This window comes from Vulpes vulpes, chromosome 1 (genome assembly GCF_048418805.1).
Source record: "Vulpes vulpes isolate BD-2025 chromosome 1, VulVul3, whole genome shotgun sequence".
Lineage (NCBI taxonomy): Eukaryota > Metazoa > Chordata > Mammalia > Carnivora > Canidae > Vulpes > Vulpes vulpes.
The window spans coordinates 64,162,752-64,178,722 of NC_132780.1; the positions used below are offsets into that span (position 1 = coordinate 64,162,752).

The following is a 15,971-nucleotide window of genomic DNA, read 5'->3' on the forward strand; positions in this document are numbered from 1 at the left end:
AGCTACTATGGAATAAAATTCAAATTTTAACGATCATCTTACAAAACATGCTTGCTGTTTTCAACTTTTCAGCCAGTGTTCTAGTATAAATGGTTCATCTTATGACCTAATTGTATTTTGATCTCCCCAAAATCACTTATTTTTAGGCTCATAGAAATAGTATTTGCTCATTGTATGAAGAAGACAATATAAATTATCCATGATTTCACAACTGAGGGGGACCACTACTAACATTTGGTGGGTTTCATTCCAAAAGTTTTTCTGTATATATGTGAGTATGTGTATATGAACAACAATGGAATAAACCCTTGTACTCTGCATTTTTTTTGAAAGCATGCCATTATAATTGAAAGCATTCGTCAGATCTACTATAGGAGTGTAATCTGTATACTATAGGAATATATCTGGACTCAGGAATAAATTTGTTTCACTAATAATTACAATGCCAATTTGTTTTGGTTTATTTACACTCTAGTTTAAGGGTGATTTTGAGAAATAAGTTCTGATATCAAGGTACGTGAGCTTGTCTATAACAGCAATAAGAAACGCATTAAGCATTGGGTTGAGATGTGAGATAAGAAGTGACGTGGTAAAAGTCATGTGTTTTAATATGTCTTTGCACCTGGATTATTTCGTTTTCTACTGTGGACAAATTTTTCAATCAAATTCGGTTTTCTGCCAATGGTGTTCTTATATATAAACATTTAACATGCATTGTTAACATTTCTCGAGGGAAAAAGAAAGCCATGTTTCGATTTGTAAGTTATGTTCTTTTCTTTTTATAGTCTGGCACAGAAAATTAAAGAATCAAAAAGCTCCCAAGGAAGGGCTGACGGGTCTCATAAACGAAGACAAAGAGTTGGCTGAACTTCGAGGTCTGGCAGCTGGAGTAGGACTGGCTAATGCCTGCTATGCCATACAGTACGTAACCTGGGCCGTCCCTACAGGGCATCTAGATGAAGAGTGGGCAACTATAAAGAGAGTGCCCATGGGTCCTCTGTTGCCCATGATTGTCCTGGTCTATGCTCATTATTCTGGCATAATTATTAATACCATCCCCCTCCATTTTCAAATGTGACCTAAGATGGATGGCAAATTATGTGGTTATTCTATCCCAAGGAAAATAAGCAAAATTCCATTGTTTTCCAGTGGTTTATTTAGCACATAGTTAAAAAGTAAACAAAAAAAGGAAATAAATACTGTGTTGAAAAGAGCAGATGGTAATATGATTGGTTCAACTGGAGGCAACCAGAAGGAGAGGAATTTCAAGGGACCATGCCTGTGCTGTTAAGTTCATCTGAGTCTGTTTTCAGAAGTTTGGTGATTGCCTACAAAAGCTCTTTAAGATAGTTGAGTTTTGAACTTATGCTGTCATCATAACTAAAGAAAATATTTAAATTTTTTTAATGCAAGACACCATATTGCGGTTTATACATGACACTATATTACAGCTTATGCTAAAAAGAATTATGCAGTCAGAGGCCTTGAAATTTATGATCCAAGACTAAAAATAGGAAGATTTGAAGTAGACACAGGAGTGATCTAAGTTAGTGATTCAGAGGTGACTTTCCCTTGAGAAAATACTCTGCATAATTGTTATTCAAGATTCCCTTTTAAAAACTCAAAGCGTTTTAAATGCAGGCAATTTTTTCCCCCTCAGAATATTCTAAGCGAGAGCTGGCTTCTAAAAGTCAAGGAGAAGGAGTTGATTTTTGTGGTCATACTAAATTTTGTTTTTTGTTTTTTAATATTTTATTTATTTATTCAGGAGAGACACACGGAGAGACATAGAGACATAGGCAGAGGGAGAAGCAGGCTCCATGCAGGGAGCTTGACGTGGGACTCGATCCCGGGTCTCCAGGATCACACCTTGGGCTGAAGGCAGCGCTAAACCGCGGAGCCACCCAGGTTGCCCCTAAATTTTGTTTTACACAAAAGAACAGGCCGTGAAATTGTTAAAGTGAAAGCTTTTAGGCTCATAAACCCAGATATATTTATTACTAATTTGCAATAACTTTTTACATAAATTGATTACATGAAGAATTGAATAACTTTTAACTTTAACAAAACAAGCGACAATAAAAACCTCCCGACAATGCAAACAAGGCATCTTTCTATCGGGATTATGGGACCTAGAAGTGAAGTGACATGCTCTGTCCACGTTTTGGAATAGGGAAGGAATATTCTGGATGATAGATTAGGAAGGAATAGAAACGCAAACTTCCATGTCACTATATTACGTGGAGTAGTGTTGCAAAATCATGAGATTTCTCTTTCTCTTTCTCATACTCTTTCTTAAACACTAACACCAACACGAACTTGTAGACCAACGTATTTTGGGAAATGAAAAATATTGTTTTCCAGTACTCTTCCAACCCAGGAGGAGATTGAAAGTCTTCCTGCCTTCCCTCGGGAAAAACTGACTCTGCGCCTCTTGTTGGGAAGTGGGGCCTTTGGAGAAGTGTATGAAGGGACAGCAGTAGACATCTTAGGAGCTGGAACTGGAGAAACCAAGGTAGCAGTGAAGGTAATGTGGATTTTTAATTCCTTGACATACTGCATCAGTACATTTACGTGAATTTATGCAGATAAAACTGTAATAAAACACAAGTGATCTTAGTTGAAAAGAGAACTGAAAGTGGGAGTCCATGCACGACAACAGAAATTACAATTTTTTCCTCCTTTTGTTATATAAGCTCTGTAATTCATAGTTATCTCTGAGGTTACTAATTAGCTAAGACTCCACAGGCAGTTTGTCCCTTCAAATATACTAGAAGAGGACCAGGGTTGTAAAGCACATTCTCCATGTCTTAGGTGCCAGGGCACGTAGGTGACTCTGCCATCGCAGTGCAAAAGCAGCCCTAGTCGATATGTAAACTAAGGAGTGTGGTTATGTTTTAGTAAAACTTGATTTTATGAAAATTGAAATTTGAATTTCATGTAATTTTCCTGTGCTAAGAAGAAATATCCTTTTTTCGACCTTTTTCCAGCCATTTGAAAGTGTGACGTGTCAATTATATCTCCATAAAGCTGCAAAAGTACAGAATTAAGACTGAACAACTATTTTCAGATCTCAAGCTGCACAGAAATAGGTGACAGGGTGGAATTAGTCTACAAACTATAGTTTGCCGGGTAGCCTGGGTGGCTCAGTGGTTTAGCACCCCCAGGGCCTGACAGGATCGAGTCCCACGTCTGGCTCCCTGCGTGGAGCCTGCTTCTCCCTCTGCCTGTGTCTCTGCCTTTGTGTGTGTGTGTGTCTCTCATGAATAGATAAATAAAATTCTAAAAACAAACAAACAAACAAACAAACTATAGTTTGCTGACCCCTGTACTACACAGTTATTCACATGATATATTTAATGCAGTTTTGAGGAAGTGCTGGGTATACTCTCATATTTGTGTAAAACCTTTTGATCGGGGGATGATGAATCTTTTATGTAACTGGGCAATATCCTGACCACTGCTTGTTAGGAATTTGTTGCTTCGAGAGAGGGCTATACAACCAGAAAGGTTGGCAAAAGTGTCTCCATTGCCAAATGATATAATCTAAGAGTAGTTTAAATTACTCTAGCCTCAACTGGCGTATAAACAAGTGTTTATTTTCCTCACACAACAAGAGGGCTGCTGGTTCTGGTACAGTATGGTGTTAGGTCACAGCCAGGATACCTGAAATTCTCTTGACTTTGTACGTGTGTGTTGCCTCATGATTCCCCAGATGGCTGCTGAAGATCAGGCATTACGACTTCATTCAGGTCAGGGCAAGGGGTAAGGATGATGTTAGACGTATATGTTCAAAAAAGTGAAAGTTTTCCACAAGCTTCTCTCCCTTTCAACAGTTTTCCCCTTTTACTCACTGACCAAAATTGAATCAGGTGACCACCCCTATTTGCAAGGGAAGCTGGAGAATTACAAAACACAATTTTCATGATTCATTTAGACCAATTGTCTGGGACCGAGCATCTTGCCTCTAAGAAGCGAATTAGGGTATTTATTATTAGCAGGAGGAAACAGGTATCCAGTAGAAAACTGTGAAAATTAAGAAACTGGTTTGGGGGGGATCCCTGGATGGCTCCGTGGTTTAGTGCCTGCCTTAGGCCTGGGGTGTGATCCTGGAGTCCCAGGATCGAGTCCCACGTCGGGCTCCCTTGCATGGAGCCTGCTTCTCCCTCTGCCTATGTCTCTGCTTCTCTCTCTCTCTCTCTCTCTCTCTCAAGAATAAATAAATAAAATCTTTTTTAAAAAAGAAACTGGTTTAGGTACCAAATTTGTCCTTTTAAAAATTTCTCCATTTTGGAGGGAATTTGTGTAAATGTTACTAGACCTCTTATCTATCAGACTTCCCCCCGTGAACACTAATTATAACAGAGGCTAACTTTTGACTGAGTTTACACATGCACATGTATGATCTATTTCCAGCGTTCAGGGTGAATGTTACAAAACAAAACAAAGATTGTCTCTTTTGACCCACCGAGCTCACAGAAAGGTCTGCTATGATTCCTGGCTTATTTTTATGTTGTCTAGACTTTGAAGAAGGGCTCCACAGACCAGGAGAAGATTGAGTTCCTGAAGGAGGCACATCTGATGAGGTATTGGGGTAGCTCTGGCCTAATCGTCCCATCCCTTGGTATGAGTGGAAAGCTTTTACATCCGATGGGTAAATTTTTAATGTTCGAAATGACCTGATATAATAGATCATGACCCAAATAGGCATGGGTGAAGTTGAGACATAAATATGTCTGTAGTGTCAAGTGTTCTATAGAAACCAGTCTTCAAAAAAAAAAAAAAAAAAAAAAGAAAGAAAGAAAAAAAAAGAAACCAGTCTTCCCTGGGCAGTCCTCAGGCAAAAGGTCTTCTTTTCTTATACCTTCAGTAGGAAGGGTGTTTTGCAAGTGACTTCTGAAGCTGTTCAGTTTTAAACATCCTTAGGTTCTTCTGAATGTGTGATAGTGGGTCAAGTAGAGTAAGGGAGAGCTCTAAGTACAGGAATGTCAATGAAAATATCCTTGGTCTTAGTAACTCGTCTTCAAGGTTAGAATCAGTGGTTGGTCATGAAAACTGCTCTGAGGCTTCTTAAAGGGAGGGCCTGAGGCCAGGGTCCATGGGGGCCCAGCTGTGGCTTTGGATCATTAGATCGGGGACACTTGCTTTGATGTCTTGAGAAAATGGTTGAAGCCAAACCCGTGTGTCTGAATTATTTCTCCAACAGATCTTAAGAGAATAATATTTCATATTTATGATGACTGAAAATGTAATGCTTTCAAATATCTTTTGAAGGATGGTAGTTAAAATTACATTCTTCACCAAAACAGGACATACTTCATATGAATGTTTCTTTTCAAGATGACCTATTCTAGCCATATGCGCTGGCCACTAGGGGTTGCCGTATCATCTCTCTAAGGCAAGCACATGGGCCAGTACTTGGAAAAGGAGACTCTCATATATTAGAGAAAAACAGAAAAAACAAACAAATAAACAAACAAACCCAAAACCCCAAACAGAAGTTTTGAAGGAAAGGGTAGATAAAGAACTGCTCTTCCCAAAGGCCTTCAGCCAGGGCTCCTGTCGCTGTCATGACATCCTCCTGTCTCTTTCCACCTTGTAGCAAGTTCAACCATCCCAACATTCTGAAGCAGCTTGGAGTTTGTCTGCTGAACGAACCCCAGTACATTATCCTGGAACTGATGGAAGGAGGAGACCTTCTAACCTATTTGCGTAAAGCCCGGATGACGACGGTAGGAAATGGGGTCCCAGTTTTGGTTTTGTAATGCAAATACCCTACAATTTCCAGCTAAATTTCTCTAAATTCAGTAGGCTGCCATTTGCGCTAATGGTAGAACCTTGGAAGACTTCTGTGCAAGACTTGTATTTCCTTCAGTTGGAATAGGACAATTAGAATCCTGAGCTAACTTCTGGTATTTTCTGGTTATTTTTTTGGCTGTTTTTACTATTCAGTGGGGGAAAATAGGTACCTCACTTCCAAAAATCATATTTTCTGGAAAGCAGAGATTGTTTGGCATTGGAAAGTCACATCTTTCTCGGCACTTAATCTATGTCTGTCTGTCTGTCCCAAACTGATATTCGCAAGTCCTTATATTTTTATTGAGTACCCTATGTCCCTATCTGCTTGGCATATCCGTTTGGATTTTCCTAGGCATCTCAAACTTGTCTTGGCCAGAAGTCTTGATCTCATACCTCTCCCTCCATGCCATCCATCTGCTTCTTTGCTTTTTCTTCAGGATGGAGGACACCGCCTTGTCTTCTCTGGTCTTCTCAGTGCTTACCTTTAGCTGCTGTGGGGGGAGCACAGTGAAGACCTGCAAAGACTGTGGCATCAGAGCCAGATGTGACAGCCCCTGTGGGAACCTACCGTATATCTCAGATGAGATACCGTATATCTCAGATGAGAAACACAGGAGACAAAACAAGACACTCAAATTTAAATCTGTAGATTTTTAAAAAATTGGTTTTCATTTCTATCAAAGCAAAACGCTGAAATATAGAACCAGATTTACAGTGAAAGATCATCTTCTCCCCACCCCATGCCAGGCATCGACATGTTTCTTCTGGTATTTATCTCCATGCTTCTACGTACTCTGTTCATACCGCTGCACGTTGATTTTTTGAAAAATCTTGGGGGAAATCTCCTGACTACCTACTATGAGAGGTGAGGCTTTAACTCTCTGAGACTTACTCAGTACCAACCCTAAACCCACCGACTCTACACGTGGATGACTTTGTTCCCCCGTCCTCTGACAGTAGTTATCACAATTTTCAGATAAATCAACATTGCAGATTTGCATTACTATGACTGTTACTTGCAGCTGAGTTACTCAAATGCTAGGATTATGTTTTTTTTTCTTGGACAAGAATAATAAATGCCTCTTTTGTTTTCCCCTTTTGCTTCATTTTCTATATGCCTAAACTCTTTGACAGAATTGTAGCACTTCTATCACTGTGGTTAGATAGATCAGATGATCCAGCACCTAACAGGGTTTTTTTCTTGGACACTCCTCCCCAGGAGCCAATATAAGCGCTTGTCCTCTGGGCTTTCTGCAGAACTGTTGTCCTAGGCTCTCCCCTCACATTTGCCCCACTAATTTCCTTGCTGGACCTTAGTTTCCTCTATTCCATGACTTCTTTGTTCTGTTTCAGAAGAGAGAAAACATGAGAAAGCATGCATGTGAGGCAAAAATCTCCTTTTCCCCCTCTTTTTGAGAAAATATTATTTTTCCTTCCTTCACACTTGAACAATTTGGCTGGATTCTAGGCTGAAAACCCCTTGTTCCCTCATTTGTACAGTTGCCTTTAAGAAGTATTATGCCATTCTGATTCTTGGACTTAGGATCAGTGACCTGCTTTTTGCCCCTCCTCTCTGGAAAATTTTAGGAACTCCTTATCTTTGGTACTTTTTACCAATCTGGACGCTCAGCCTGGAAAATCACCCCCTTCAGCTCTGGGATTTTTTAATATTATTTTTTAATAAATAAAATTCTTTGTTCCCTCTATTTCCTTGTTCTCCAAAGTCTACTCATTGGATAATGGACTGCTTTGTTTTATCCTTTTGTTCTACTAGCTGTTTTCTCCTATTTTCCAATTCTGTTTGTGCTGTCAATTGTGGTAGATGCCTGTAACTTTTTAAATGGCATTTACAAATTTATTTTTCCACAGACTCATTCTTCTATTTTGATCACTTCTTAAAACAGTGTTGTGCTGTGTTTTTTTTTTTTTTTTTTAATATGGGCAAACTCTTCTCTAATCTTTCCTAGGGCACTAATTATAGTTTTTTTTTAAAGTATTAATTTGCTTCCTGCATTGTCCTGATTTCCTTTATCTGCTTTGTTCTGGGATCTGTTTGTAATGTGAGAAGCTTTTCTCAAAGGTTTGGTGACTTGTGGCTGGTCTTCCTATTTAACAGTGAGGCCTGAGAAGCTGACTGGAACCTGTGCCTCTGCGGCAGCTTCCTTGTGGTTGTCATGTGGGACCTGCTTTTTCACTGGAGGGGGGTCCCCTAATCCTCTGATGACAGTACCTGGGTGTTTTCCCTGGAACACCCCACTTTCATCAGAGAAGAATCTGTGGGTCTCCTGCTTGGGTAAATGCCTCAGCCTCAGTTCACGGAGGTGAGAGGGGAGGAGGGTGCAGGTCCAAACTCTTGAGTACATAGGCTCTCATTTAATTTTCCTCTCCATTTTCTGCATGGTGTCTTAGTGTGATTGACTTATTTGAACTTGGAGTTGTTCTGGTTCAGTGTGTATATGTGTGTGTGTGTGTGTGTGTGTGTGTGTGTGTGTGTGCTCTGCAATGGAAAGCCTCCTGCTGTGGTGGGAGGACCTAGGATCCAGTTAGCTCCTAAAATAAACTTCCAAACATTCCTCTTGCTTCCAGGCTTACCTCTCACCCCTGCATTCAGAGATGCCTGCAACCTCCAACTGCAGAGCCCTTAGGGGGTTTTATAGTGAAATACAGCCTAGTTCTTGCCTTTCCTCCCGCAGGCAGCCACACTGTCTCTCGGCTCTGCTGAATGACCACTCCTCCATGTGCTCCACTTCCCCAAAATGTTTCATGCACTAAATTTATTTTCCTAATGTATATGTCCTCATGAGATTATGAACATTTCCTTTTTTAAAAAGGTTTTAGTTTTATTGATTTGTGAGACACACACACAGAGAGGCAGAGACACAGGCAGAGGGAGAAGCAGGCTCCCTATGGGGAGCCCGATGTGGGACTTGATCTCAGGACCCTGGAATTGAGACCTGAGCCAAAGGCAGATGCTCAATCACTGAGCCACCCAGGCGCCCCTAAACATTTCCCCTATACTGTCAGTTCAGGAAGGTTTGGGGAGAGAGTGAGACTAAAAATGTACACACTTAGTCCTCCATCCTTAACAAGAATGTTTATCTGTAGATTGTGTTTTGTTTGTTCTGGGGTAGAGGGGATGAAATGAAAAAATATGGGTCTGCTCTTTCCAAATTATTACTAGTTAGTCGGGATCCTGGTGGTTATACTGATTGGTTCTCAAGTGTTCTTTCCTGAACAGGGCAGCTTCCATGCCTCACCGCCCTCATTCCAGCCAGTCGGCAGGATGCCTTTAGGTGCTGTGTGCAGGAACACCAAGGGCTCTACGTACCCACCATCCTGGGGAGCCAGCTGTTTTTCCACAGGGAGTGCTCAGAGGCAACATTCCAGAGAGGCCACATTCATCCTCCTCCCTATCCCTGCTCTGGGACTGCAGTGCTGGGTCCAATACAGAAGGATAGACTGCAACTAGCCCCATAAACCTTAGTCCGGTCTTCTATTTTCAGGAACGCAGTTTCTGCATCTGTATAATGGAATATGGAATTGAAAATACTCCTAGGCTCTTTTTAGCTTTGAAATCCTAAGATTATATTAAGACATAAGAAAGTAAAAAACAAAACCCAAACCCAACCTACCAAAATAGTATAAATACATAGTTAGATACAATCAATTCAGCAATTTTTTTGGCTGCATGTTTAGTTTTACAGTCTAGTATAATATTATTCATACATAATATGTAATATTATATATACACTACTACATAATAGTGAAGGATGTGGCTCCTGCTTTCAAGGACCTTGCCACATGGTAGGGAGGTAAGTCATGTATAAATAGCTCATTTAAGGTAGAAATTCAGAGGGTATATTGGAGTGCAGTAGAGAATATACTGTGGAAGCACAGAGGAGAGAGCGATGATTTCTGACTGAGGAGACCTGGGAGACCGGGGAGGTCTTTTGTTTGAGACATAACTAAAAGAGGGGATAGAACAGTCTTTTTTTTTTTTTTGGAGTTCAATTTACCAAAATATAGCATAACACCCAGTGCTCATCCCATCAAGTGCCCCCCTCAGTGCCCATCACCCAGTCACCCCCACCCCCCGCCCACCTCCTTTCCACCACCCTTTGTTCGTTTCCCAGAGTTAGGAGTCTCTCATGTATAGAACAGTCTTTGAAGCAACACCTTCCCACATGAAAAGCTATGACCAGGAACAGTCCTAGGTGGAGGTTCATTATGTCTGGGGTTGTGGGTGCTTGGCAAGACATGACAGGTGACAGCCCAGGGTAGCAGCATCTGGAGTCAAAGAGCCCCAACATGGGGTGATGAGGTATCCCAACAAGTTGTCACAGGGGCTATGAGGAGCAAGTGGCAGTTAGAGACCTAGGCAGCATTCAAATCTGTCCGCAGGGAACATGATGCTAGCCACCAGCCAGAAGTTCAGAAGCAAGATTCTAACTGAGGAGCATCTTCAGAGGAGTGGGCTTTGCCAAGAGCAAAGCAGGATTCCACTCACAGAGGACCCAATGGACCGGTCAGGACACCCAGCAGGGACTTAGACACAGGCCCTGAGTACTGTACCCATGGTGTCTGATGTCTGCCGGACCTGAACAGTGCTGCGGGGGATTGATTCTTGGGAGTAACACCAAGCCTCGCTATGGGGCTGCGGTGTGGTTGAGCGGGACCATGGTGATGTTGAGTCTGAGAACATGAGGAATCTTCCTAGTCTGGGGACAAAACAGGAGCTTGTTGGGGGAGGCAGGGGGAGGAGCACTTAAGAGCACTCGTCTATGAGAGATTGAGGGATTTCAAGGTTGGGAGTCACTGGAGATGCTCAGTGAAGGATGTGAATGGAAATCAAGGATAAGAAGAGCATTCCAGAATGGTAGCAGAAATAAAGAGAGGTGGCTGCAGCCTGGGGCCTCCTTGGAGGCTGTGCTTAGGAACTTGTCATAGACTCCACAGGCAGTAGGTCGCAGCGAAGCAGGCCTATTAAAGCACGAGAGGCTGGAGACAAGTTTGGGATGCGTCAGATAGGGATGATAGAGGCCTGACCCAGAGTAATTGCTGGAAAATGGCCAGGGAAAGACAAACTATGAATGTAACCTCAGGGAAGGGACTGAATTTTTTCCATATGGTACCAATAAAAACTTCCACTGGCTTTTTAAATGTAGAAATCACTGCAGCCAGGATAGGCTCAGCTATATATGCATGCTGGCTCTCATGGAGGAGAGGAGTAATCTGTGGCCTTGAAATAGAGCACTGCTAACAAGTTACATGGGGGCTTATCTGAGGAACAAGCCCATTGTCATGACTGACATTCCAGCGCGACATTGGGCCAGTCATTAAACTTGCACTGATTAAATTATCATTAGTACTCCTATGACAGCAGCTACTATTTATTAAGTGCCTGTTATATACCAGCCAGGTTCCATACCTTATTTCAGATCCTATAGGGCCAGTGTTATTATTCCCTTTTTACATATGAGAAAGGTGCTTAGTGAATTAAGCAATGTGAGCAAGTTCACATCACTAGTAAGTAGCAGAACTAGGCTTCAGATCTTGGTCTGTCTGACCTGACACCCTGAGATCTTTCTGAGGAAGATCCTATATGGCCTCTGCCTACTAAAAATAGTCTTATTTATGTATAGTTCAGTTGAAAGTCTGTAAATCTAGTTCTTTTCCTCCTTGTTTGAATTCTTGTAACCACAACTAAAAATACCTTTAGGGGTGTCTGGGTGGCTAGGTCAGCTAAGTTTCTGCCTTTGGCTCAGGTTGTGATCCCAGGGTGCTGGGATTGATTCCATGTTGGGTTCCCTGCTCAGTGGGGAGCCCGTTTCTCCCTCTCCCTCTGCCTCTCCCCACCTCCTTCTCATGCTCTTTCGTTCTCTCTCTCTCCATCTCAAATAAATAAATAAAATCTTAAAAAAAAATAAAAGTACCTTTAAAACATCATAAATATGTTTTGTACAAACTGGAAAAGTACCTGTAACTTTTCTTTCTTTTTTTTTTTTGATTGTAACTTTTCTTTTATTTCTTACAGTTTCATGGTCCTTTACTCACCTTGGTTGACCTTGTAGATCTGTGCGTAGATATTTCAAAAGGCTGTGTCTACTTGGAGCAGATGCACTTCATTCACAGGTATGGTGATATTCTAATGCTAGTTCTTAAGGACGTCAGCACAGTAATTGCCTGTGGTTTGGGTAAAACATACAGGATAATCAAGTATTTCTAGTACTTCAAAATAGCAAAAGTTTTTGTAAAAAGTCTCTCTCCTCTAAAGACCTCCTAGGGTTACTTGTCTGATCTCTGGAACTTTATTATTAGCATTATTAAATATAGCTTCTGTCATAGGGATCTAGCAGCTCGGAATTGCCTTGTCTCTGTGAAAGACTATACCATTCCATCGCGGGTAGTGAAGATCGGGGACTTTGGACTCGCGAGGGACATCTATAAAAATGATTACTATAGAAAGACAGGGGAAGGCCTCCTCCCCGTTCGGTGGATGGCTCCAGAAAGTTTGATGGATGGAATCTTCACTACTCAATCTGATGTGTGGTGAGTTTAACAGGACACAGAGAAATTCGGGCAGAACCAGCTAACATCAGAGCCAGAAGGGAATATTAAAGGTCATCTAAACTTGTGGGACCATTCCCGGGTCTTGGTATTTTTGCCCCTTACCCTAATCAGTTTTGATCCATTATCTTATGAGTATATGTGAAATAGATACATTTACTTCAAGTGTTCTATCACTTCCCCAAAGTGTAGCGGCCGTGACTAGTAGGAATTGGCACATATGAATCCATGTCCAAGAAAGTGTCCCAATGCCTACTCTTTTGGGATGGGTGGTCATTATTTTATAGGTAGAGTTTAAATCACGGATATCAAAAACATTATGACACCAGGGATGTTTCGATATATCTTTATTTTATTTTTTTAAAGATTTTATTTATCTCTTTATTGTTAGAATAGAACCACTCTGTTTGCTTGTTGACACCAAATTTTGATTAGAGCTTCTAAAAACTGTGAAGATTTGTTCAATAACTTTTAAGCGGGACTGGCCCCCAACAAAACCGGTGACAAGATAAAATTGGGCCTCAGTGTTACCAGTTCACATTCATGCCTTTCCTCTCCTCGTTTACTGGCGCTCAAAGTCGAGGGGGTGGGGAGGGGAAGGTGCAGTGCCTTCTTACCCCTACATTAGTCTGCGTGTTGATGCTATGAAAGCCTTAAGGAGATCTGTGGTGCAGTTGCAGCTGGGGAAGAGGAATAAAGTGTGTGTGTGTGTGTGTGTGTGTGTGTGTGTGTGTGTGCATGCTCCCACTAAGCCTTCCTATCACCTTTGAAGTGTTGCTAGTAGGCAGTTGCTTTTCTACTTCTTCTTGAGGTCAATTTGCTTTAAAGTCTCCCATTTGCCTTTTATGGGCCCAATAATGCCAATCACAAAGTAGACCCCAATAGCCCCAGGAATATTTATGTTGGACAAACTACTCTAAACATGATGTTTGTAATAAGCATAATCAAAGTGAACTCTTAACATCCTTAGGTCTTTCGGAATTCTGATTTGGGAGATTTTAACTCTTGGCCATCAGCCTTATCCGACTCATTCCAACCTTGATGTTTTAAACTATGTGCAAACAGGAGGGAGACTGGAGCCACCGAAAAATTGTCCTGATGATTTGTAAGTTAATTTTGGTAATAGAAGCACCTAAAATCCAAAAACATGTCTTCATGCAATCTTATGCTTCACTGGCATGGTATTTTAAAATGAAAACTGAAATTAATGGATTTGTGTTGTCTACATAAAATGTAACTTGATTGTAACATTTAGTTTTCTTTTTTTAAAAAAAGATTTTATTTATTTATTCATGAGAGACAGAGAAAGAGAGAGGCAGAGACATAGGCAGAGAGAGAGCCCAATGTGAGACTCAATCCCAGGATCCCAGGACCTAAGCTCAACCACTGAGCTACCCAGGCATCCCTGTAACATTTAATTTTCTAAATACATGATTGTCTCTTTGTCTCTTTTTACATACACATGATATTTCATTTCAGAAACATGATTGAGAAGAGTAGAATATTTTCATACTCTTGATAGATGAATTCTAATAAATAAAAGCTTATTTTATTTATGTGTGTGTGTGTTTACACACACACCCTCATTTTATTTTGGAAGATTTAATTTGGCTAATATCTTAATTTGCATATTAAGAGATTCTATTAAATAAGAATATACTGGACTGCCTTTCTTGATGCAGCTGATATTGGGACATAGTACTATTAAAAAATTACTCAGGTTGCGATCTATTTATGAACTTAACACAGAGTGACTATTCATGACTCTATTAAACTGATGCTGGCTACTATTGAAGTCTAGTAAACTCGAGATTCTCAGGAGAGTAGGTGATTTTGATCTAATTACAAAAGAAATATAAACCCAGTTATTTTGCTGCATAATAATCTACCTTCTTATGAAAAACCTCAGCAGAAATAACAAGTTTTGCAACTTTTTCTAAGGGATGTTTTACCCAAGAAGTTTCAAAAGGAACAGATGCTGAACAAGTATAAACTCCTCTGTACTGTGCACAATACCATGCCACATATTGTGCGGAATACATAGGTGTTTAAACCATGGCCCCAGCTCTTCAGCATCTCAGAATGTATTTTGAAAGAAAAGAAACACACATGGAACAGTTGCATAACAAGCCAACATGTAATAAAGTGCTAAACTGTGTGGTACAGACAAGTGCAAAAGGAATTAGCAGTATGCGGATACACACCATGGTTGCACTGCCTTGACTATGCTGTGTTATTTTAGAGGATTATTCAGACTGGAGCCAAAAGATGATTAAGAACTGGGCACTTTGGTTGGATGTTCTACTGGTGAATGTTTTTGTATTATTTAAATCTTCCAGCCAGAAGAAGAAGATTAGAATCACCGCTTGTTTCTAATTTAGCTTTGTACAGACTCTGGGACATTTACAGGGGGATCAGATGTACCCATACCTGATTAAGTTTGGTGACTGCCCTTAAAAATGATTCATGATCCTTTGGGGGGAGATGGGCAGAATTCTGTAAATAAGAAGTCAGACATTATACAAAATTTGAAAACCTTTGGTTTAGGATTTGAGGGAAGACTCTAGCACACCTAAGCAGAAAATACATTTTTATTGGCTAGCAAACCAATCACCGCTTTGCATTTCTTACATGTCTATCAAACACTCAGAAATTTTCCCCAGAATTTCAATGGCACCAAATTTTTATTATCCTGTTAGAATTTTATCTGGCCTGTTTCCCCCCAGGAGGTACCATGTAGCTCATCACAATGACACAGTTTTTTGGGATAGGCTCTTTAGGAATCAATCATTGAATTATACATTTTGACTGATGTGTTCGCTTATTTTGGAGACGATGGAGGTGGATAATTACTCAGAGGTTGTGGAGCAGGAAAATGTAGGTATGTTGAACTTTGCTCTACCGAGGTGTACCCAAATATTCAACTAAAAGGAGGAGGAAGAAAGAATGCTAGAAAAGTGCCAGAGAGACTTTCCTGTTTAGAGGCAGAAATAGATATTCTATATAACATTTATGTTCTATATTTATGTAACATACATTTATACAGATTATATAAATACATAACTTAATGTTATATATAGCTTTATGTTGAATAATTCATTGGTTGGCTATATTATTCCCCTAATGTTATAAAAAATATGATGCCCTTAAAGCCAAAATTTTCCATTGGTGGTTTTGAAGTTCATTTGAACATCAGTCATTAAAAAGTAAACAGTGCTCCCAACCCCTGATTGTTGCGTGATCTCAGAGCCCTGGGAAGGGTTAAGGATCCATTGCCAACCAGGAAAACAAGCTGTGTTAGGAAATGGAGCTCTTGGCCATGCCATTCAATCTGGCCACGGCCTTAAGTTGTCATGATAAAGATTAACTACTCTCCTTAGAGTACAGAGGGAACTGATTTTTATTTGAAGCAGTTCTCTAAGATCACAGGCCCAGCTTAGAGAGTTGAAAGTCTGCACTGAGCCAGGCTGCTCCTTCTATTCACTACCTAAATGCTCAGCACCTGGATGCACTCTGGGTCAGGTGAGCCTGTAGATGGCTATGCTGTGCTCAACTATTAATGGAATGCAGGAGTTCAGAGCATTCCTGCCCTTCTTTCCATAGCC

At 40.6% G+C, this 15,971-nt stretch overlaps 1 protein-coding gene across 4 annotated transcripts in view; it reads left to right on the top strand.

Moving 5' to 3' along the window:
- The window catches only part of ROS1 (ROS proto-oncogene 1, receptor tyrosine kinase), a 120,536-nt gene that overhangs the window by 88,878 nt on the left and 15,687 nt on the right, over window positions 1–15,971 (top strand). For 2 of the 4 annotated variants that reach the window (XM_072765453.1, XM_072765461.1), the window contains exons 37-43: window positions 786–921; window positions 2,365–2,527; window positions 4,522–4,586; window positions 5,603–5,732; window positions 11,834–11,931; window positions 12,145–12,348; window positions 13,337–13,471. In XM_072765453.1, the coding sequence (XP_072621554.1) occupies window positions 786–921; window positions 2,365–2,527; window positions 4,522–4,586; window positions 5,603–5,732; window positions 11,834–11,931; window positions 12,145–12,348; window positions 13,337–13,471 (931 nt within the window). The remainder of the gene's footprint in view (window positions 1–785; window positions 922–2,364; window positions 2,528–4,521; window positions 4,587–5,602; window positions 5,733–11,833; window positions 11,932–12,144; window positions 12,349–13,336; window positions 13,472–15,971) is intronic. The other 2 variants (XR_012002881.1, XM_072765467.1) reach the window with 2 other exon arrangements.